The sequence below is a fragment of the Aspergillus japonicus genome (genome assembly GCF_003184785.1).
Source record: "Aspergillus japonicus CBS 114.51 unplaced genomic scaffold BO86scaffold_33, whole genome shotgun sequence".
Classification (NCBI taxonomy): Eukaryota; Fungi; Ascomycota; class Eurotiomycetes; order Eurotiales; family Aspergillaceae; genus Aspergillus; species Aspergillus japonicus.
Genome location: NW_020291670.1, coordinates 265,163 through 287,423, shown reverse-complemented (window position 1 = coordinate 287,423; position 22,261 = coordinate 265,163). Strand labels below are relative to the sequence as shown.

The window sequence follows — 22,261 nt, the reverse complement described above, 5'->3', positions numbered from 1 at the left end:
ATGGCCAGCAATTGGTACGTAAGATGGCACATGGTGGCTATTAGGTCGTAGTAGTCTTGCTATCAAGCATGAGTGTGAATGAAGAAGAATTGCATTCATTCTCCATCCCTCGCCAGCATACCTAACCACACGATGATAGCCACACAGATAAGTTAACTAACAGACAGATACAAAGTAGACCATCTAGAGTACCGGTATGTAGTCAATCTTTTCGACCCTCCCAGCCTTCTTTCAGTTGGGAACTCCCCTCCGTTTCGAGTTGATATTCACTCTATATCCCAAACTTGCCCCCTCCCCCGCCCCGAGTTGTGGCTTGCTGCTGCTGTGCTGCTGCTGCTGCTGCTGCTGCTGTGCTGCCGGGTCACCGCAGTAACATTTAACTCCCAGTACGTAGAACAGATGAATTGCCGTACAGTAAGATACCGTGGTCGCCCCCTCGTATCCGGTAATGCCTGGTTTCACCCATACAACGATTGTTTCAGGGGAGGCGGGAAGAGGCCGCTCTTTTGGACCGCTGAGCCCAAATATAGTAGCCTTGTGGGGGGATCCACTTCGAGCTTGCAGCTGTTGTAGTGATTGGAGTGGGCGATGGGAAAAAACTGTGTAAAACGGCGGTTGGTCACCAAGAGAAATCCTTAATTCCCGCCAAGGGCTCACGGCCCAGCCTTGGTCATGCTCAATCGTCACTCTTCAATGGTCAGCCCGCTGTTTCAAAGCGGCTGGGGGAGGGGGAGGATGCAGTGCAGTGGATGATGACCTTGGCTGAATATTAGCTAATAATTCTTAGGACTGGCCGCTCACTTACCTTGCTCTACTGAGTAACGAAATGCACCTCTCATGTCCTGTGATTCACAAAGAAAAAAAGGGATTCAAGCTGATCTGACATTGAAATGGATTCTCGGCTTCTCTTTCCTCCAAGATCAGAGGGGTTCCAATCCATACTCCATTCATTAGTACTTTCAGCAGTACCCTTTCCCCTGCATTCCCGGTCGGCATTCGATCACTATCGCTGATTGGATGGCTGGGCTGCATACCGCAGTGGTGGAGTACTCCGTGGCCTCTACCTTCGACTCTGCACTGCACTCATTTGTGCTGGATTTGGTACTGTACCTGCAGGAATCATATGTGACTATTCGCCATGTTCTTCAGCCATGGAGAAATCGATGCAAATCACCCCGCAACAGAGAAGCAAGCAGGCTGGAACATCTACTCCGTAGTTCTGCAGCTAAACATGTAAACATCAAATCACACACCATCACAAACTGAGGAATTTCCCATCCACACCTCTAATTATCTTTGCCATCTCTAGTACAATCATGGATATCTTCGTAGTCTGTCACCAGTTTCCAAAACATTGATAATAATTGAAAAAGAAAAATCAATATCGCCCAAGACATCCAATGCAAAAGGAGAAGTATGCTGTCGATCATTGTCCCAGAGATTATAGCCAAGAATTATAGCCACCATTAGCTTCGCGGTACCATGTTCCAGGTTAATGGTCTTAGTTGACAGGTCCGGTGGATATCGAATTTGGTTTTCCGTGCACTTGATACATGTTGAACGACAGTAAGTGAAAACGGCGTCATCATGATGGATCTTCATCATTTCATGCATATATTGAAAAGGAGACGAACCATCCTCCCTAGGAAAGTGCGGTACCCCGTAGTCTTCGAGAAAATAGAAGGTGGATCGCTTTTCTTCTATGTAGCATCACTAGTGACTATGACGGGGCATGGCAGCATTGAAAGTACATGAGATGTGTCAGTAAGACTCTGATAGTCGACTATGGGGGCCTGGCTAACCGCAACAGGCACATGGTAACTACTTCAACCAAGTTCTTAACCCAGTCTGTACTACGGAGGATGTGTCACGGGTCAGAGGATTTACAGGAGGATTGGATGTGAGTCGGTGTGTGTTCGGTGCTACGAAGTTTAAATAAGGTTGCCTTGGTGTGAAAGGTGTACTCCGTACCTGGTACGAAGTATAAGATTACTATTGAGAATAGGGTATGTAAGTCCATATGTTCTTCGGTCTAATGAGCATACGTAAATGATCAACTTTGCTGACCAACATAATGCAGCCTCATCGCTAGGATGGGTTATCACTATTTAGGTTTATAAGTTACCTTTACCAATCGACTCATCGCGATGTACAATACTCCGTACTTAGCGGCTGATGCTCACCTGCTCACCTCGACTCAATGCTTGAGCAGCATGAGTCAAGTAGGAATATACACCCATTCGAATATATGTCCGTTCAGAAATAGAAGAAGAAACCCAATCTTATCCCTCTTGCAATCATGACCTCCAGGGATGTCGTTACCATGGAAGAACGATGCACAGCACCTCATCCCTCGTTATCAACCTCGAATACCATCAGGTCTTTTCCGTATGTATATACTTATTTACCATACTACATACACCTCGCTAAAACTTCGAGCCGAGAAGCCAACTAGCTGCATCCGGCAATGGACGATAATGCGACCGGTGCGATTATATTCAAGATTATCTCTGCTAGTCCGATCTGATAAGCCCTGGCTTGCAATTGATCAAATCTTTCCCGTAGCGATACAGAGAGTGCACTGTACATACGTATAAGTGAACACACCAGGTTTCCAATTATAAAAATGACTATCCAGCAAATTACTGGACCGATGATCTAATCTCGAATGATTGCTTACACAGGTCTCACAATTGCGCATCGCCACACTGTTCTTCTCGGTGTCAGGGAGATATCGTATAAATCCGGAACCGGTCGGATGAGACAAATACATACACACATGCATAGGATACCCACATAGCCACGCGAACACGAGGCTCATTTATATCTGAGTAGTTAATGTAAACTATGTAAACATCCAGAACGGCGCATCTCAATGCCTCTGATCTTATCCAGGCACAGCATGTACTTTACATACTTCATGCAAGACAGATATTCTACGAAGTACTCAGTATTGATGTATTGTACATGCATTACCTGCAAGATCGCGGACATCTCCGAAACCTGCTGCTACTACTGCTGCACCCTGTGTCAGGTGCACTTTCAGCTCTCAATTTCAAGCATGCATACGGAGGATTGATTGTATTTAGCGGTCAGTCAAATGGAGCCGGCCTGCTTTCAGCCGTGTGTGGCTTGGGAAAGGCGAAGTACCGTAAGTTAACTGAAGTAATAAGTAAGCTGGTGCTTCCGGGAACTTAGCTCGGCTGTACACCACTGTGTCTGACTCCCGGGCAGCACCAGCAGCACCAGCCAGCAGTTCGTAAATCCGACTGCGGAAAACTCTTGTGTCTCGTGCTCACGTCGTCGCTTTGGAACAATCTGTGGTGAGTGGATGATATACTTAGAGGGGATCTATACTACTGTGTATTAAGTAACTTGGACAAATTGTGGCCCAGCGAGGCTCTGCATGGAGATTTGACCATGCGTGCACTGCTGACAGGAGGATATGCGGATATGAATTGCCGCTTGTGCTACCCAATTATGGTTGATTCTTAAGGTGGTTGTACTGTAAGTACTGTACGGAGTACACATCTAAATATATCTACACAGTAAATATACTAGACATGTCGCCCCGTGTCAATGTGTCGGCGCGTGTGGCCTTATATCACTGGGTCACGTGACGCGGAAACATGAAAACACCACGTAGCCGTAGCTAGTTCCTTCCTCAGTCAATAATTCAACCAATTCAACGATTTTGTATTGCCTCAGTTCCTTGGCCCTTGACCTCGTATCCTCCACTACAATGTGCAAGTGTTTCTACACCGCCTGCGGGAGCTAAGTCTTCTGCCGCGGAAACAGTCGCCGTAAGACCCATGCCGCAGGCTGGGGCCGGCGACTTAGAACCTTAGAGACCCAGCACAAAAAGCCGCGTAGGGGAGGCCGAAGGTCTCCCCGCTCAAGATCTTGTATGTACTGTACAGTACTAGTGACCTTGGAGTGAAACAGAGTTCCCAAGAATGGAAAATGGATACATGAGCCCTGTTAGCAATGGGTAATTACCACCTTTTATCAACTTTACATACGTCACGTAGTTTTGAGGGTCAAGACTAATTACAAGTTACATTATGCAAATCACGTGGCTAGCCAGTCGCCCGGGCCAACTGGAAAAACTAGCTTCAATTTTCTCACCAATTCAATATTACAATCATCCACTGAATTTGCCTTAGAATTTCTACATTTCAGTGATGTTACACATCCCTAAGCCCTGTACACATGTGCGAGTAGTACCCGGAGAGGTAGGTTGAGGGGGCAAAGGGAAGGGAACCGCCGGCAAGCAATGGAGCAATGGGGTATGACCGTTTAACAGCAAAGACTGGGACACTAGCTAGTTATAGATGGACTCGTCAGTACGACTCCAAGTCTTCAGGTTTGTGTTGCGGCATCAGCCGACACGCATTTATCCAATGTGGCGAATTGAGTAAACAGTTCGATCGCCTACCATGTACAGTTCCTTGCAATAAATATACAATGTGATCATGGTCAGTTCAAGTCAGGACAGTATCCTTGGTTGCTTAGCGTAGATTCCTAACATTTGATGTCATTTCTTGCCACTGTTTGCCGCTGCGCTGATCTAGTGTGCGCAGTAAATGCCGCCTTGTCAACGTAACTGTATCAGCATAGACAGGCTAAGAATAGGGAGCTGTTCAGGGCTAGAGTATGTATATAGTACTCCGTATGCACTGTACTCGAGTAAGCACAGTAAGATCAATGGCTAGACCAAAAAGTTGCTAGCCCGAATTTCGATCCAAGCGGGGAGGCCCCGAAAACCAGGCTGAAATGAAGATCAATCACTGATCAGAGCCCTGGAAAAGTGGGCCAGTACGGACTAGGTTACTCATCAAACACTATACGAGAAAAGCATTGAACCGTAAACCATATATTATATCAGTTAGCTGTTCGGGGAAATACACCCTTCAACATAAAATTGGCATGAAATCTTGATATCATTGGGACCTAAGGTGGCTTGGTTCATGGCCCAGCGGAAACCTTGGATCGTAGGATGTATTGGTCTCTTCCTGACCACTTTGAATTCATGTCATATATACATTTGCAGACGAATAGAGACTATCAATCGTACGTCTATCTACATCTCACTTCTACGCACATTTCACGTTCGATTGCCTTGCAGAAAGGTCCGCTCGGACATGGAAAGCCACACTTCTTAGGAAACCTCTTCAACTTCCAACCCCATCCCCTTCCCGATCTTGCGAATCAATGCCCTTTTCAAGAAGGCTTCGCGCGCAAGTCCACGCGTGTGCCGCGACCAGGTCTCCACCCCGATAACTCCCTTGACCAAGGCCGCTTGAAGAGCATAGATAGCTTGCTGAATGCCGCGTTCTTCTGCCACGAGATCGTAGAGCTGTTTCCCGACAACGGTTGGGGCCACGAGAACCTCATCAATAGGAGGCAGACCAGACGCCGCTGTGGTAGCATCGCTGGTGCTGGACGAGGGCGCCCCCGATAGTGAGGAGATGCGAGTCTGCGCGTCGCCAATGACTCCATCGGCGCGGTGGAGAGTATGCTGAAGGATGGAAGTATTCGACTGTAGAGTCGCATTGAGGGTATTCAAAGAAGAGATTTCCCCTTGAAGCGTTGCAATGGCAGCGTGAAGTGAGTGGGACTGAGAGAGAAGAGAGTGCGCTGCCGTTTCAGATTGTGCAATGTTGGTCTGCAGGGTTTCAGAGAGGGTCTTAGAGACAGCCTGGAGGAGAGCGTCCTTTTCTGGATTGGGAGGAATGGGTGGTGCGGGGCCGGTAGGTGTGAAAGAGGGGAGCTCGAGCTCGAAGGGTGAGGTAAGAAGGTCGGGCGTTTCAGATTTGGGACGCTGCTGCTGCTGTGCCGGTAGAGGTTGTTGATGCTGATATCGGGGTAATGGCTGAGTGGGCCCCGGATGGGGCAGCCTCTGAGAGTGTGCAGAATGTGGCAGAGGTGTCTGTCGTGGGGGCATTTGAGCTGGGACGGGCTGATGAGGCATGCGCCCAAAGTCCTGTAGTGATACGATGGGTGCATTGCTCAAAGACTGAGCGTATGCTTGTCCCTGGAGATATTCGCTTGCTGGCGGAGGGGCATGCTGCGGGTGCTGGTACTGACTTGTAGTCGGCTGCAGAGGGATGCTGCTCTGCTCCGGAGGGTACTGCGACGGCCGAGCTCCAGGGATGTTGATGCTTGATTGCTGCTGGAAAGACAACCTTCGAAGGTCTTGTTCTTTGGGTGGTAGCGGGGGAAGCGGAGGGGGAGAATTGTATCGTCCTGCGGTTGAGGACCGCTGTGACTGGCATTCTGGATCAGGAGTCTGGCCAGGCTTCGGAGGAGGCGGAGGAGGCACTTGAGCAGGGCGCTGCGTAGGCGCGACGGATGTGCCTTGAGTCACTACGGAGCGCCTAGGAGATGATTCGAGCTCGGGGGGTAGCGGTGGCAAAGGAGGAGGTGCCTGCACTTGCGGTGACAGTGGTGGTCGCTGCTGCACCAGTGGCTGCTGCTTGTATCTCACTGGCGGCTCCTTTGCGAAAACCTCTCGCAAGATCAACAAGAAGTCGACAAGAGACGATCTCTGTGATAAAATGTCAGATTCGTGCGCGCGTCGCAGGTTCCCTGAACTACTGACCTCCCATGCCTCTGCCCAATGTGCCAGGTAGTGATGGTAAACCATCCCCTCCAGCGTTACGTGCTGACCTACACGCACTGCCATATCTTGGGTTGGTGTAACGTAGACGATTGGAGGTTCTCGAGGATAAGTGTTTGGTATCCACAATGTCACAGGAAATCTATAAACGGTGCCGCGAAATGATACGGGGAGCGTGCCTGACAGTTGGAGAAGCAGGGCCGAGAAGCCAGTTTCGTAGGCTAGATATACAAACAAGCGGTCAGTTCCTGGGCAGAACGAGAAGCAGCCATATTAGTCTGGGAGGATCCCACGTACTATAGACTTCTGTTCGTGGAGCGATGGATGGATACTGGGCGAGCGCGTTCGCGACATCGTGGTAGGTCCGGTTGGGGTCTTGGTAGGTTAGTCTGGGATCGTGATGGTCCTAAAGGTAGGTTGGCAGTCAGTGACGGATAATTAAATTGGCCTAAAAGAAGTTGCAAGCTTTCTCACCCGCGTCAAGACGCCGTAGAGCCAGTTGAGTGTCCTCTGCGGCACTGCAGCCATGGCGAGGGAGCTGGGATGGGAAATAGTGGGAGTCGCATGGCGGGGGGGGGAATGAGTTGGAGTTGGAGGCGGGCGGAGGAGTTGAGGTCAGCGGTGGCCGGTCATCGCGCCGCGGTTTCTTCGGAGCTTCCATTCAGCACCTCCCAACCTTGAAGGTCTCTGATCACCCAGAACTACCAACACACATGATATTTGGCAAAGGAGACTAGCTTCGTCTGCGCTATGACAAGCTTACATGGCCTAATCTCTTCTTTCTCGACCAGGAAAAGCTGCAATATCAGTTATGTCCACCTCCTAAAACAAGTGGGGGCTTAGATGTCAATTAGCACTTACATACCATACTGTCTGTTATCTTTTCGTCGAGATCCCATCACCAACATGCTCAGAGCATATTCTCCAAGTTCGATAACCTTTGACTCAAGGGTCACTCAAGGTTACTGTGCAATTGCTCCCATGAGTTGGCATTCTGGATCTCAGGAACAGTGACCGCGCCTCAAATATCGCACCACTAGGGAACTGTCGGCCTCAACTGTGGTCCTATCACAGCCACACATCGATGTCGATGTACAACCACAGGCGTCTCCAGATCTCTCCCAGTGTATCATCAAGAATGTACCGAAAATTGAGGTCATGGGGCCGTGGTACTCCCAGTCGCCAGAGTGAGTAGCATGTGTCAAAACACCGTGCGCGGATCATGGCCCACCTGTTTAGGCTTGCTATTGTTCTTGACATTGGCCATGACATTGTTTGTCTCAGCTGTCAAGACTGTCAAGACCTCCTTGTCTAGCATTTTGTGCTGGGACAAACTGATGATTGGCATTGTACAAGATTGAGGCCTACAGTGTTCTACTTTTTATATTGTTATACCTCATCCCTGATCCAGTAGACATATTGTCTGTCTCGGGGTTGCACTGCATGGACAATATTACCGGCAATGAACCATTGGCTTGTCTATTTTATCGGGCTTGACCTGGTTGCCATATCCAGCAACACGGGGCTCATGGACTGGATCATGTACAAATCGCCGTTTAGAAGACCTCTTCATCTTCCTTTCCAAAAGGAACAACCACGTCTAATCCGAATTACGCTCGCTACTTCGTCTTTTCACTCTTTACATTGAACAGCAACAGCATACTAAAGGCCTAGATACAAGCAATTTATTGACCGAATCGCCATCATGAGTCCAGAATTCGACCCGTTCACTCAAAACATCACCTTCCACGCTGCGGACGGCGCTCCCTTCAATGTCCCCGTGGAAGCTGTGGACCAGTTCATCCAGTATTGCATCCGCATCTGCATCAATTATGGTGCCCAGCTTGGAGCCAGTATTGTCCTACTGGTGATACTCCTGCTCCTCACGCGGCCCGAGAAGCGTCGCTCCAGTGTCTACCTCCTCAACTGCTCAGCCCTGCTTCTCAACATCGGGTTGCTTCTCTGCCAGGCCCTGTACTTCAGCTCCCCGTTTGTGCACGTCTACGCCTACTTTGGCAGCGATTATTCTCGCGTGCCTCAATCCACATACGCCAATTCGGTTCTCGGAGTCGTGCTGGCCACCCTCCTTCTCATCAGCATCGAAATATCGCTCGTCCTGCAGGTCCAAGTCGTCTGCGCCAACCTCCGCCGCCGCTACCGGCGCCTCCTGCTCGGTGTGTCCATAGTCGTGGCTCTGGTCCCCACTGGATTTCGCCTCGGCTTGATGGTCGAGAACTGCAAAACCATTATCCAGGCCGTGACTAGCGCGCCCCTGATCTGGATTCAAAGCGCCGCCAACATCACTCTGACCATCAGCATCTGCTTCTTCTGTACCGTCTTCGTTGCCAAACTCGGCTATGCCATCCGCCAGCGCAGACGCTTGGGGGTCGCCGACTTTGGCCCAATGAAAGTGATCTTCGTGATGGGCTGCCAAACGCTCGTTGTTCCCGGTACGTACACATCTCTCTTCCCTTTCAGAGAGCTTGAGCCCAGCTCAATCTGCCGTAAGCAATTTCCTAATTAACCATCCGAACATATAGCCCTCTTCTCCATTCTCCACTACGCAGTCAACGTCCCCGAACTCTCCTCCAACGTCCTCACTCTGGTAACCATCTCCCTGCCCCTCTCCTCCATCTGGGCCGGCGTCGCCCTCGACCACCGCCCCGGCAACAGCAACACCAATAGCAACAACCTGGCCAGCTCGACCTCCTCTCGCCGCAATCTGTGGCAGGTCCTCTCGTTCTCCTACTTTGGCGACGAGAAACACCCCTCCCATTCGGCCTGCACCACCTCAACTTCCACGTCCACCTCCCTCCCAAGAGGCAACAAACCCAGCACCGGCACCGGGACCACCTGCTACGCCGATCCAAACCAAAACCGTCAGCAACAGCACCAGCAGGATCTAGAAATGGGATATGGAATTGCGGTGGAGCACGATATCTCCGTGCGGAGCGTCAAGCGGGAGAAGGACGTGCTGTAAATCCTGCTCGGGTATCCTGCTTCTGGGCCCGGGGCAATTGGGGGTGGATTGATCATAATCATGAAGCAGGGCTCAGGAAGGCGGGGAATATGGAGAGGTTGTTGTTAGTAGTAGTTGGAGATAAGAAGGGGCGACGAATGACGCGGTGTAGCCCTTATTATTCGCCTTCTCACTTTTTCGCATTTGAATTTCGTTTCTGAAATTTGACAAGCGTTGTTGTGGATGCAACTAGAGCAGGAGGGAGGGGGGTCGCGGTGCCTTCTAACCTCATTTGTGGATAACTAGAATGTGCTAATTTACCGCATCGGGATGTTCACTACTTCGAGGGGGGGGTTTTCATTTTTCGATTCCTGAACTGCTTTCTGTACCCACGCAGACTAACTCGTTGCTAATATTCATTTTATTCTACTCCAAAGCAGAGAGCACTCGAAACAGTGCCCATTCGCATGATTTAAGCATAAAACCTAGGAGTAAAGGTATAGGCCTACATACTGAATAGCAGCTCACGCGCTGAATTCTTTTGACTCTTTGTCACATCAGAGCGTGTCGAATTACTACCAATACTACATGCGTCGAAAAGGTAAAAGACAGAAGCGTTGATCAACTCCGCCCCTGTCACCGCTCAACCTTCCCGCCCCAGCTTCGCTAGAGACTCCGTCAGGAACTCATTGGCATTCATCAAATCCGTACTACCATAGACCACCCTCCGGCGGGGCCCAGTGAGCGCACCCGACCCAGCGCCCCGGGCACCACCGGCACCACCGGCACCACCACCACCATCCTGCTGACCATTCGCCCGACGGACCCAGTCCTGCAGGTTCCCGTACTCGTCCATGCTACCGCCGCCGACGGTGAAGACGATGGCCTCGTTGAAGCCCTGGCGCCGCTGCCCAAAGGTCGCTGTGGTGCCGGGTCCAGCACCACCGCCGAAAGCACCCTGGCCCTGCGCATTCCGGGATGCGGAGGCCGGGGGCATGGCGCCGCGAGCGTTGGCGCTGCGCGGGTCAAAATACAGGTAGTTCTCCGTCTTGGCGATGGCGGAGCTGGACGCGGAGGCCGGGTCCATGATCGACTCGGTGATTTTGGTCAGGGTGAGGTCCTTGTTGGCCGGGAGAAAGTTCTTGACCCCAGAGATGAGGGAATCGAAGTTGGCGCCGAGGGCGCCGGAGGTGATGCGGTCGGTCAGCTGGTTGGAGAGCGAAGAGAAGCCGCGGAAGAGATTCGACGATTGTTGCTGTTGCGGCGCCGTGCCCGCCGTCGCCGTCGTCATCATCGTCATCCGCGTGATCTCGCGAACTTGGCGGACGTATGACAACGGGCTGACGTCCTGCACACCCATGCGTGTCAGGGCTTCTTCGAATTGGCCCATCTCGGCCCGGGAGACTTCGGTCTCCGTGCTCAGGAACCAGATGATGAATAATCGGATTTTATCCGTCGGGTTGTTGCCCTTTGTGGAATCGTTGATGAGGTCCATGATCTGCGTCTTGGACTGTTTAGTGATGTTCTCCTCGAGCTCAAAGAAGTTATCCAGCTGACGATCTTTGATCCCCTTGAGGAGGGCGGTGGCGATGTTCATGTGCATGTCGAGAATGGCTTTCCGTTCCCGCAGTTCAGGTAGTAGCGTTATGGCTGCCTTGAGGTGCTGCGCTGAGGCGCTGGTATCGTTCTGCAGATCTTCAATAGAAGAGGCTCCGGTCTTTTTGGTTATGTCATTGGCATCCTCTTTGTATCGCGTCAATTCGGCATCGATATCCTCGGCAACCTGGGGGAAGGGTGCACCGGCATTGCGCTTCCAGAAGAAGTCATTGCTATTCAAGTCGTACGCTCGCTTCTTTACACCTTTTGCTGGATTCATATCGTCCGCTGTTTCTACTGTGATCCGGTTGAGATGCATCTGCAAAACATCTTGCACAAGGGACTGGTAGGTCCAAGAGTGGGACAGCATGGGGACTAAATCCACGTTGCGATCGACAATGACTAGGACCGGTCGCGATGAAGGCACGCCGGGAGTAGCCTTTTTGCTGGAGAAAAGATTGTCTTTCGAGTTGAGGATATGATCGCGGAGCTTGCGATCGAGTTTAGTAGCTATCAGCTCCGCCGCCCCGCCCTTGGGACACCTAATGATGGGAATAGACCCTATTTGCACGTTAACCAATAGACGATTACGGACGGAACTTCAAGGCCTACCCATCGTAACGCTAACGCTGAACAGCCCGCTGACAATTCGATCAACGATAGCATCCAAGTCATCGTCGCTTGTTTGGGCGCTGTTAATCTTCCAGTAGGCATCGTTGCCTAATCCCAGGCTAAAGAGGTCTGGCTCCGCAACGATGAAGTTCAGGTACTGGTCGAAGACCTGTGCGACATGTTCTGCGGTGCCTGTAGTTGCGATCTGAGAGGCAAAGTCTTCCAGCAGGGGTCGAGGTACGGAGGAGAGGAAGTTTATGTAGGCGGGGGAGTAGAGACCGCGGGAGAGGTCATTGGTGATCGCCTGAATGTTGGCAGCGGTAGGCTCGACGAGATAGATGACCGGTACATCGGGTATCGGATAGCGATTGGCGTTGATGTTGCTTGTGGTCTATGTCAGTTGATTGTCTGGCCAAGTATGAAGTCCTCCACGCGCAGGGGACCCCGTACAGATGGATTGTGACCCCCCATGTCCTAAGATCATTGACACGCAGGACGCTGCTGATCACATCTCTTCCCAGATTATCGAATACCAAGACTTTCCAAATCGGATCCCCGTCCTCGTTCAACACGGGGGTTGAGAACAAGCCCTGGGTAGAGCCATCGGGGTGAGTTTCGTCGGTGGGATGTGTATCGTGATTCAAGTTTAGTAATTTTTGGATGGAAGCTGAGGGAGATTAGACATGTGCGATCGCAGTGGTGATCGAGAAGGGAGGCTGAAACCTACCGACCTGACGGTCACGGAGAGAGGTGGAATGCGATGCCATTATGCGACTTGACTTGCTGCAACACCCCGGACGGTTTCACAATCACCTGAATTGGCTCAATATCATGACAAGTTGGAGTAGGCGATGAGAATAGCGGCTGTGAAGATCGAAGACAAGAGTAAAAGTAGGTAGTGGGTATAAGAAGATAATATTTGCAAGACGAAAAGGACAGCGTTAGGTGTTGCGCAGTGTAGAACCAGATCGGGGGAAGCAGTCGGTGGTTCGAACTAGAGTACAGTACACAGTTCACGATTCGCAGTACGTAGACGCTCCACCTGGCAGCCTGTCCGCTCGGAAGGACAAACCAGACAAACCAGACAAACCAGACAAACCAGACAACGGCTTGGGTTAAATCACGTGATCGGTGCTATCGCCGAACGGGGCGTAGGTACAGTAGAAGACCACCTACCTATTATGAGCCCGCCCGCCCAACAACGCAACAACCGAATTGCCGCCCGCCGGCTTTTTCAGTCTTACCACCGCAGCTCAACTCACTCACCAACTTTACCTACCAATCCTCCTTCCTCCCTCTCCTCTCTCCTCCTTCCCTTCCTTCTCCCTCCCCAAGCATCCCCTCCACCTCCCCCCAACCTCATCGTAAAGCAAATGACTATGCTGCTCAACAAACTGTCGTTCTGAGTGGCTCTTTGTATACCGCCTTTTCTGATCATTTTCTAAAGTCAAGAGTTAAGGAAGCTGAAGAAAAGAGGAACAAGAAAAGGCAAGGCAGTACGAGCAGGACGGAGTTTTCGCCCCCCTCCAGCTGAATTGTTTCTGCAGACAAGGTCCGGGAAGAGGTTTGAAGACTAGGAAGAGTGACAAGGTTACCTACAAACAAGCATAAGCGTTTGCTTTGAAAAAGACAAGACAGACGCCAGGCAAAGAAAAGCAAAGAAGAGAAGTTATTCGGAGAGTACAAAAGTACAGTACGTACTTGGGCTGGTGTATTCGAAACCAGAATTGGGTCCAGCCTCTTCCTGTTCTAAAAAAACATAACTGCTGCTCTGCTGTGGTGTCGTTTGACAGCGCGCGCCCGCGAGAGAGAGACGTGGACGTGACATAAGGAGGAAGAAAAAGGCCAAAGGCCTATTCAGGCACAGGGCGGCAGCACAGCACATCTACCTCATCACATTCTATTTTCACTTGCTCGCTCACTTACTCTCTCTCTCTCTCTCTCTCTTTCGAATCAAACAACCTAGAGATCAGTGAGTTACGGTTTCAGGTGTGGTTTCCCCCTTTCATTCGTTCTGCTTTCACCCCATTCATTTGCAAGATTCCACCTAAAGTGAGGAAGACAAGTTGCCACCCATCTTGCCTGACTACAGTACCCTTATCCTTGAGCCTCGCTCTGACCGGGTGTTACCGCTTTCCCTGTTATTCCTCTGAATTCCGACGTATCAGCAAACGCAATGGCTGACAAACTCGGCCAGCTTCCTTGATTCGTTACAGCGGGCTCCTGGACCAGATTTGCTGCGCCGCCGTTGCTCAAGGAGCTTGGACCAATAGACTGATCGTGACTGCGTCCTCCTCCCCCCCCCCCCACTCCAGTCTTTAAGAGCGGCATTCGATCTTGTCCCAACTTGGCAACCTCTCGGCACGTGGATGCATGTGACCCTTAACCACTTTCGGGCAAATCCATTCTGCACTGCACTGTGACTGCAACAAACAGTCCATACAATTAGTACCCTATCATATCCACCCCTCCCCCTACCCCTCACTGTCCTTACCTTATTCCACTGGCGGCCATTGCTGTTGTTTCTGTGGCTGCCACTGCTATAGAGCAGGAAGTAAAGCGTGGGGATAAACCGGAAGAATGGAGCAGTCGCCGCCGCAAAACATCATGCCCGGTCTGCACCGCGCGCCAGTAGATCCCGGCTCGTTACCGCCACCTGAGTACTGGAACAACTTCGAACCGCTGTATACAAACTCCGATCCTTCGCATCAACATGCACATCCTTCACAACAGCAATTACATCAACAGCCTCCTCCCCAGCCTCAATCGCAGTCGCAGTCACAATCCCAATCGCGATCGCAATCGCAACCACAGCCACAGCAGCCACAGCGGCCACAACAACAATCATCACCTCAGCCGCTAGGAATTAGCTGGGATCATCCGGTTTTTGGTCAGAATCCTCCATCGCGGAGTCCGTTGCCGACCCCTCAAGATCAGAATCACGGCCTGTATTCCTCCACTACCCCGCAGTCATGGCGAGCAGCTGCGTTACATCCACAGCCCATCCTACCGGCAACGGCACATCCTATCGGGATGACTTCGCAATATCGTCAAGCACCGCAATTTTCCTCAGCACATCCTGCATATGACACGCAGCCGCTCCCCACATCCGACAGCGCTCACTTCCCATCCTACACATTTCCTCGATCCTACTATCCTCAGAACGTGCCAGTGCCTGATGTCTTTCCTCAATCTCATCTGCGTTCTCCTCCCGCGGCGCAGCCACAGCCTGAAGCGACTCATTTCCGACCCGATCCACACCAACACCATGTCCCGCAATACTCACTACCTACAGGCTATGCTGGAGGAAATTTCGTATGTCAACTTTTCTTCTTCTGTGAACTCTTACAAGCTGTACTAACTGATTTCAAGCACGTACCGATGGGTTACAACACTGAGTTCACTCAGTCTACTCCCACCGTCTCTAGTCAAACCATCAACCCACAGTTCCTCAGTTCTGCACAGCAAGCTGCTGCTAATCGACAGGCCGCCCTTCACCCTAATACCCTTCTCTACCTGAACCCATCTGAATACGATCGCACAGATGAACCAAAGTATGTCTATCTCGCTTGCCTTGTCCAGTTGTATGCGCTCCCTGACAATATCAAGGCTATACCCGTTCTATCGCGAAGACTTGCAAATGCCGCCCGCAATGGGGCAGTCCGCAGCGCATAGCCAACCGATTGCCCCCAAACCGCAATCTGCATACGAGTTTGTGTTACCTCTCAATGGTATGTTGCGTTGCACCTCAGTTGCTGAAGACTCCGCTGAACGAACTAGGTCCCAATCTGACTCAATCACTAGCGGCTGCAAAGGGCGGTAAAACGGCAAAGAAGTCGGCAACGAAGAAACAGCCAACCTCTCAGTCCAAAAAGACGACCGCCAAGGGAAGTAGTAAGAAGGTGGACGGGACAGCTGACTCTTCGGAATCAGAGACCGACAGCTCGGACTCGGAGCTTGAGATCGAGGATCGGGCACCCGAAGAGCCGTCTCCTCTGCCAACCTCTCGCCCTAGCGAGCCCGAAGCTGCTGCGAAGTATGATGCTCTAAAGGCCGTGTGGTCTCCACGTAATCGACGGCCCAATGTGGACAAGGTTAAGAGTGCGCTGGTCGCATTCAAAGACGTTGTGAAAACCGTAAGGGATGCATGGAAAGACAGCTCCCAAGCCATGAAGGCGGCCGAGAATGAAGGCAATAATGATAAAGCAGCCCAGCTGAAGAAGGATGCGGTCTTACAGCGCCGTCTCATGGATGTGGTCGTTTGTGCGACTTTGGAAACGGGCCATCCAATAATCGTCGAGAAGTATGTCCTTTTTCTTTTTCTTTTCCCTTTTCGCTTCTTTCCCCTGCCGCACCTAGCGAGTCGTTGCCGTCGTGACTTTAGAGGTCAGAAACGAAATATGAGCCTTTCCCATGTAGTCTACCTAGTGTGGGTTTTGGCATCTATTAAAGGAGTGTTTGTCAGTAAGGGTGAATAACGCTCACCCCTCAGAATGGAGAGTCCTACCTGGCCGAGTCCTTTGGTCCTTAATCAAGGCAACAAACACGACTAGGAGGTTCCCCCCTTTCGAGAACAAAGAAATTGGTCCCTGCCGATAAAGACTGGGTGCTTCCGCAATGCTCGTTGAGTATGGGCTGGCCACCGGCTTGGCTCCACCAGTCCCCGGGGGGGGAGGCTGCATACACTGTCACTCTATATTGTTGTTGCTTGAGCTTGTTTGCAATATTCCAGAGGAAAATAGATCACTGACGTTTACAGATTGGGTGAACATCCCATAGCCGTGGCAGCCCTGTATTCGTTCTTGCTGGACCGACACCAGGCTGCTGATATCAACGGGACATTGACTGTGAATATACTTAAGGTAAGCGATGCCGCTCATTAACCCATGATTTGACAACGCTGATCTCTATTCGTAGTTGCTTTCGCGCTTTGTTACCATGGACGAAGATGTGCTACAGAAGACCAATGTTGCCAAGCTGCTACCTAGATTTGTCAAGAAGGGTGGTCCATCTGTCAGAGAATTGGCGCAGAAGATCATGGACAATGCTGCGGCTTCCACCAGAAGGAAACAGGAGACTGCGAAGCCAGCGGCCAAGGACGGCTCGCCTAGTAAGCAAACAAGCACTGTCACTGCTACGGCTGCTCCCGACGGCACCCGGGCAGAACTAGCTGGATCTAAACGACCTCGCGATGCCGAGAACAATGGACAGCCGGCGACGAAGCGAGTAGTCGTGGCGTCTCATGCCAAGGTTGCTGCGAAGCCCATTGGCGCTGTGGCACCTGCGCGGCGACCACATGAAGCAGGCCCAGAGAACAAGGCAGTGGCAGCGGCAGCAGCGCAGCCCTCTCGTCCGAAGACTAACATTGTAGCGCCGAAGCCAACCAATCTGTTTGGGAGTCTTTCGTCGGCCTCGAAACGACCGGGAACATCCAATGCTGAGCGAGCAGCGGCTGCAGCGGCGAAGACCAGGTGAGATGATTGCACGAGATGACACTGGTGACACGACCGAGTGGCTAATAAATTCCAAGCAGCAATCCCCCGGAAAGGAAAGAACCCCAGCCTGCACCTCCGCGACCAACTTTCTCGTTTGGGGACCTTATGGCAGACCTGAACAAGCCGAAGGAGACGACTCCTGCTCAGCCGTCCGAACCTAAGTCGCCCGAGACGGAAGAAGAACGGAAGAAGCGCCTTCGTAAGGAGGCTCGACGCCGGTTGCGAGTCACCTGGAAGCCCGATGAGTCGCTTACTGAAGTCCGGCTTTTCACCCATGACCCTGATGAGGAGCTCGGTCCCGGCGATCACATGCAGCGTGAAGCGGGTGATGTGAAGGGTGAAGGTAGCGTGCTGAAGCTCCACCGTGATCTCGACGAGGAAGAAGACGAAGAAGGTGGCATACGCGAGGAGCAGTTGCTCGATTATTTTTTGCCGTCCGGTAAGTCTCACGGAAGATGCTCGAGTGTTGAACATTTGAATCACTGACAATCATTTAGAAATTGACTTCGAGGACATGTCTAACGAAGAACGTCATTTGAACTACATCAAGCGTGGTGGTAATGAAGTTCCAGAAAGTGCGGAGAGGAAGGCTCAGGAGCATCGTGAGGCAACCACCCTGACGGTGTTCTATACTTCGCCTGCGGACGTGCCGTCAACGCCCAAAGAGCCCCCGCAACCCGACTATGAAGACCTCACAACTGATGCGGTCTCCTTTGGCGAGGTTCCGGATCATGTCAAGGTGCGTATTCTATTTTTGCATGTCGCAGCCGACCGACTGCGTGCTCACAACAAGCTCTGCAGGCCCGTCAAAACCGATATTTCGCTGCGGTCAAACCTCAGCCGCCACCTACAGCCGCGCCCGTAGCAGGTGCCCAAGCGCCATTCGATATTTCGAACCTTCTCAAGATTATTCGGAGTGCGCCCCAGCAACCAAAATCAACCCCTCCCCCCGAGACCCAGCCAGCAGCCGCGCGCGTCTCAGATCTTGAACGGACTTTCAGCATGTTCCGCCAGCCGCAGCCGCAGCCAACCTCTCAACCTCCCATGTTGCAGATGCCCCAGTTCCCTACAGCTCCTCAGCCTGCAACAGGTCAGGGCATTGATCTCCAAAATATCCTGGCCATTATGAATGCACAAAAGCAGATCCAGCCGGCAGTCACTGCCCCGCAAGCCCCACCGTCTCAACCCGGCATTGCGCCTAACCTCGCTGCCATTTTCTCCCAAATCAATGGCCAGAACCAGCCCCCCACGGGCAACCCGCCTCAACAGTCGGGGCATTATGAGGACCCGGAGCGCAAGCGTCTTCGCGAGTCTGGTGGATATGATGGGACCGATGATGACAGGTACAGCTATCCCAAGCGGAACAAGTTTAATGACCTTGGCAAGAAGCACGTAAGTATCTCTTGGATAATCCGTTCATCATGCAGGCAACGATCTAACTAGCAGATAGCCCAAGGCAGGATCTGTACCTTGCCGGTATTGGCAGAGCGGGAAATGCCGCAAAGGTGATGATTGCACATATCGCCACGATCCGTTGATTTAAACGTACTTTTTCTTTCCCCCGCTTCATCTTCTGATACCCTCTGCCGACGCCTTTCATGCCTTCCATTTTTTATACACCATTGCATTTGCTCGGCAGACACCAAAAAATACTTACTCTTTTAAATGTACACTGTACCCCTGCATACGCCTCTGCTGTTGCCAATTCTCGGCGTCATTATGTCTGGCAAGCTGGTTTTCCTTGCAACCATCTGTGTGTTGATGACATGATACCATAGTTACCTCTGTGATTGCATATCATACATGGGATTCGCATGGAGTTTGTTGATCGTGAATGACATTCTTTCGTGGTTTTCTTGTTTGTTTTCTTTTTCCTATTCTTCATCACCATCCTACCTTTCCATCGGATCGTTCACGTTGCTCGGCTGGGGCACAGCCATATATGGATGTATGGTTTTCAAATCAGATCGATATGTATATTAATGATGTTTAGCTGGAAGATCCTCGATATGAGGCCGGCTTCAAACGGACGAATTCGGTCTGTTAGAGATTGCTCCTAAGCTTCTCCCTTCGTACATGCTTCGACCAACATCGATATCGCTCACTATCCTGGTCAAATTGTCAAGACCCAGTCCAGCTGAGTAGTATACTGGGTAGCCACCGAGACTATCGGCTTAGGTAATACACTCAAGCCCGAACGGTCGGTCAAGTGCTTGGATTTGTAGGTAGCTGTATCAACTGCGTGCGTGCTATGTAGAGTAGTCTCCAAGCCTCTCTATCATCCAGCTCTATCCCAATTCCCAAACCTGCAACAGAAACGCAATCCCCACCACTGCACCAAGTCCCCGATGATGACCCACCCGCTCAGCCACCTAATCATCGTCTGCTGCCACGCCATATACAAGGGTGGCCCAACCCACGGCCTCTCCGAGGACGAATGGTCAGTGTTGTACACTACGTCTGAAGTTCTGTTTGACTGGTCGTGCAAGGGACCCAGCTCCGCATACTGACACTGTGAAGGGAAATCGAACCCTTCCAAAAGGGCGAAACGCCCACGTTCACTGCACACGTCAAGGCGGGCCTCCATCTCGCAGCCCAGGATCCGGAGAGCCTGCTTGTGTTCTCGGGGTATGTCCACCTAACCCCGCTATCTCTATCATGATCTCCCCCGCCGGAGAGTACCCTCAATCTGGGCTAGGCGGTCTCCAAGAGAAGAGGGGACATACGGGAATCAAACTGATCGGGATGACGGGGTGTACATATATACAGAGGTCCTACGAAGCCAACCCGCACGGCCCTAGCGGAAGGAGAATCGTATCTTGTAAGTTCCTGCCTAGCTCATAGCACAGTACCCGTCTGTCTCTGTCCACCTGATCAGGGCTGTGCCCATAATTCATTCCATAATAAAATGATACTTCCAAGAAAAGAAAAAGCAGCAAGAACCGACGAACCCCCCACATTCTCACGCAAACAAGCCCAACTGTCACATACATACTAACAAACCAACTAGAACCTGGCCCGCGCCAACAGCTACTACCAACTCGCCCCGACCATCCACTCCGCCCGGGTCGTCGCCGAGAACCTCGCCACGGACTCTTACCAGAATGTCCTGTTCTCACTGCTTCGGTTCCGTGCCGTGGCAGGCCGCTACCCGACGCGGGTGACGGTGGTGACGCATGCGTTCAAGCGGGCGCGGTTCGCCGAGGTGCATTTTCCGGCGGTCGGGCTGGGAGGCGTCGGATCGAGGGTCGCGGTCGAGATCGTGGGCATCAATCCGCCGGAGGAGGTGACGCCGTTGCGGGAGTTGGTGGCCGGGGAGGAGGAGAGGGGGATTGGGTTGTGGAGGGGGGATAGGTATGGGGTTGGGCGGGTGTTGGGGGGGAAGAGGGTGGCGAGGGGGTGGACGGTGGGGATGGAGGAGGGGGTTTTGGGGGTGGTCGATGGGTTGGAGGGGGTGGTTGCGGCGTTGATTCGGTGGAAGGGAGGGAGGACTGGGAATGAGTGGTTCGATAGGTTGGAGGAATTGCCTTGGTACGGTTAGCGATAGGCGGTCGCTGAAAGGACTGCTCTGGCTCATTAAAGTCGTTCATTGTGTGCGATTTTGCAAAGAATACATGGGTTTGATGTATGAAGGTCCCCGAAATATGTGTATGTCAAATGTCCCAGATGCTGCTCCGCCTTTCTCATTCCCACAACGCCGTTTGAAAGAAGAAACAAAAAACAAGGAATCTAAATCAATCAGCCAGGCGATAGCTGACCAGAGTCTCGACCCGGTGGTTGTTCGTGCTGAAGCTCCGGAGTTGGACCTTCTCCGCGTTCTTGATCTCTTTCGCGTCGCTGTCGCCCCATTCGACGGGGACCTCGGAGTCGGCGTCCGCGTACACTAGGACATTGAAGGTGCAGTATCCGTTCAGCACGGGCAGAAAGGTCACGGAGGCGGTGATTTGCCGGAAGATCGCCTGGATTTCCTCTTGTATCTCCTTCTCGGTCTTCTCCACGGTGGCGGGTTGGGGTTCCTTGTCGCTGTTGTGAGGGTACTGGTTAGCTGGTGTAATCGGGAAAGAAGGATCAAATCTGTACCCGGGGGTAGCGTTCTCTTTGTCGCCAGTCGACTTGGAAGAGTGGCTCTTAGAGTGTCTGCCGAAGATTTGGACCTGGTGCTCCCGGTTAGTCTTCGTATGCTTGGGGAGGGAGACCTCAGGCGTACGTCAAATTGCCATCTCTCCACGTGCTCTCCAGTCTCTTTGTCTGTGATCACAACCACAAGTTTGGAGATTTTCCCTCCCATCATCCACTTGTTCAATTGCGACATGATCTTCTTGATGTAGGCTTTGACTTGGTCGTCGGAGGTGACTGGGCTTGATCAATGGAGGGATCCAAGGCATAGATTGATGGAGATAGACCAACCGAGCATATTGAGGCCATATTTCTTGACTCTGTAGGAAGATTTAGTTAGAAAGAGGTTCCTCGATGAGTTCGGGTAGAGTAGACTTACGTAGTGAAGTCCTCCGGAGGATACACACCCCGCTGGAAACTGGTCGAAGTGTCAATGGGCGATGTAGGCTAGGCCATTATCAAACAAACGCTTACAGAATAGAATTGATGGAGTATTCAAACTATGTATATTAGATACCGAAACTGAAAAGCCATATCACTTGGTAAAGTACTCACGAATTCTGCGACCAGCTTCGCCGATCCTATCTGTCCGTGAGCGTGCTGCACTAGTCTGTCTTAGGAGACCATGGATCGTACCTTTCAAGGACAGCTTGTGAATCTTGGATTTGTCCTTTGCAGCCGACATAGTGGTATAATGCGATATGAAGAGAGGGGTTCGGATGCTGTAAGTTGGAGGCAAGAGATGCAGATGCAGTGGGAAAAGTGACGGACTCTACCATGCTTTGTTTACACCATTTGTCGCCGCGGCAATTCAGTCCACCGCCCGCGCAAATCGAGCGTCTCCGCAAAAGCCGTCCTTTT

General features: G+C 51.7%; 6 protein-coding genes across 6 annotated transcripts; 3 read left to right on the top strand and 3 right to left on the bottom strand.

The window, feature by feature from the left end:
• Nucleotides 1-5,041: 5,041 nt before the first annotated feature.
• On the bottom strand, nucleotides 5,042-7,223 carry BO86DRAFT_410780 (putative endosomal sorting complex protein TSG101). Its single transcript, XM_025674530.1, has 4 exons — nucleotides 7,097-7,223; nucleotides 6,920-7,028; nucleotides 6,605-6,843; nucleotides 5,042-6,550 (listed from the first exon to the last, which is right to left on the bottom strand). The coding sequence occupies exons 1-4, from the start codon at nucleotides 7,148-7,150 to the stop codon at nucleotides 5,162-5,164; spliced, it is 1,791 nt and encodes a 596-aa protein (XP_025526547.1). The 5' UTR covers nucleotides 7,151-7,223; the 3' UTR covers nucleotides 5,042-5,161.
• A 1,104-nt stretch (nucleotides 7,224-8,327) lies between these two features.
• Nucleotides 8,328-9,602, top strand: preB (alpha-factor pheromone receptor STE2; the record flags this gene model as incomplete). The annotated part of the gene is made up of 2 exons (XM_025675166.1): nucleotides 8,328-9,072; nucleotides 9,163-9,602. The coding sequence occupies 2 exons, from the start codon at nucleotides 8,328-8,330 to the stop codon at nucleotides 9,600-9,602; spliced, it is 1,185 nt and encodes a 394-aa protein (XP_025526546.1).
• Nucleotides 9,603-10,162: 560 nt separating this feature from the next.
• Nucleotides 10,163-12,763, bottom strand: sly1 (syntaxin-binding protein). Its single transcript, XM_025666058.1, has 4 exons — nucleotides 12,517-12,763; nucleotides 12,240-12,456; nucleotides 11,790-12,172; nucleotides 10,163-11,738 (listed from the first exon to the last, which is right to left on the bottom strand). Exons 1-4 carry the CDS (start codon nucleotides 12,554-12,556, stop codon nucleotides 10,225-10,227), a joined length of 2,154 nt encoding a protein of 717 aa, XP_025526545.1. The 5' UTR covers nucleotides 12,557-12,763; the 3' UTR covers nucleotides 10,163-10,224.
• Nucleotides 12,764-14,055: 1,292 nt separating this feature from the next.
• BO86DRAFT_364671 (uncharacterized protein) lies at nucleotides 14,056-19,315 on the top strand. Its single transcript, XM_025670017.1, has 10 exons — nucleotides 14,056-15,104; nucleotides 15,162-15,343; nucleotides 15,399-15,520; nucleotides 15,594-16,092; nucleotides 16,549-16,651; nucleotides 16,707-17,260; nucleotides 17,320-17,723; nucleotides 17,782-18,023; nucleotides 18,086-18,676; nucleotides 18,735-19,315. The coding sequence occupies exons 1-10, from the start codon at nucleotides 14,370-14,372 to the stop codon at nucleotides 18,825-18,827; spliced, it is 3,525 nt and encodes a 1,174-aa protein (XP_025526544.1). The 5' UTR covers nucleotides 14,056-14,369; the 3' UTR covers nucleotides 18,828-19,315.
• A 320-nt stretch (nucleotides 19,316-19,635) lies between these two features.
• Nucleotides 19,636-20,825, top strand: BO86DRAFT_419945 (DUF218 domain protein; the record flags this gene model as incomplete). Its single annotated transcript, XM_025675165.1, has 4 exons — nucleotides 19,636-19,724; nucleotides 19,805-19,912; nucleotides 20,054-20,105; nucleotides 20,295-20,825. 4 exons carry the CDS (start codon nucleotides 19,636-19,638, stop codon nucleotides 20,823-20,825), a joined length of 780 nt encoding a protein of 259 aa, XP_025526543.1.
• BO86DRAFT_364661 (spindle checkpoint protein MAD2) lies at nucleotides 20,735-22,147 on the bottom strand. Its single transcript, XM_025670016.1, has 8 exons — nucleotides 22,037-22,147; nucleotides 21,956-21,981; nucleotides 21,875-21,900; nucleotides 21,780-21,818; nucleotides 21,692-21,720; nucleotides 21,492-21,637; nucleotides 21,365-21,438; nucleotides 20,735-21,307 (listed from the first exon to the last, which is right to left on the bottom strand). Exons 1-8 carry the CDS (start codon nucleotides 22,083-22,085, stop codon nucleotides 21,019-21,021), a joined length of 678 nt encoding a protein of 225 aa, XP_025526542.1. The 5' UTR covers nucleotides 22,086-22,147; the 3' UTR covers nucleotides 20,735-21,018.
• Nucleotides 22,148-22,261: the final 114 nt, after the last annotated feature.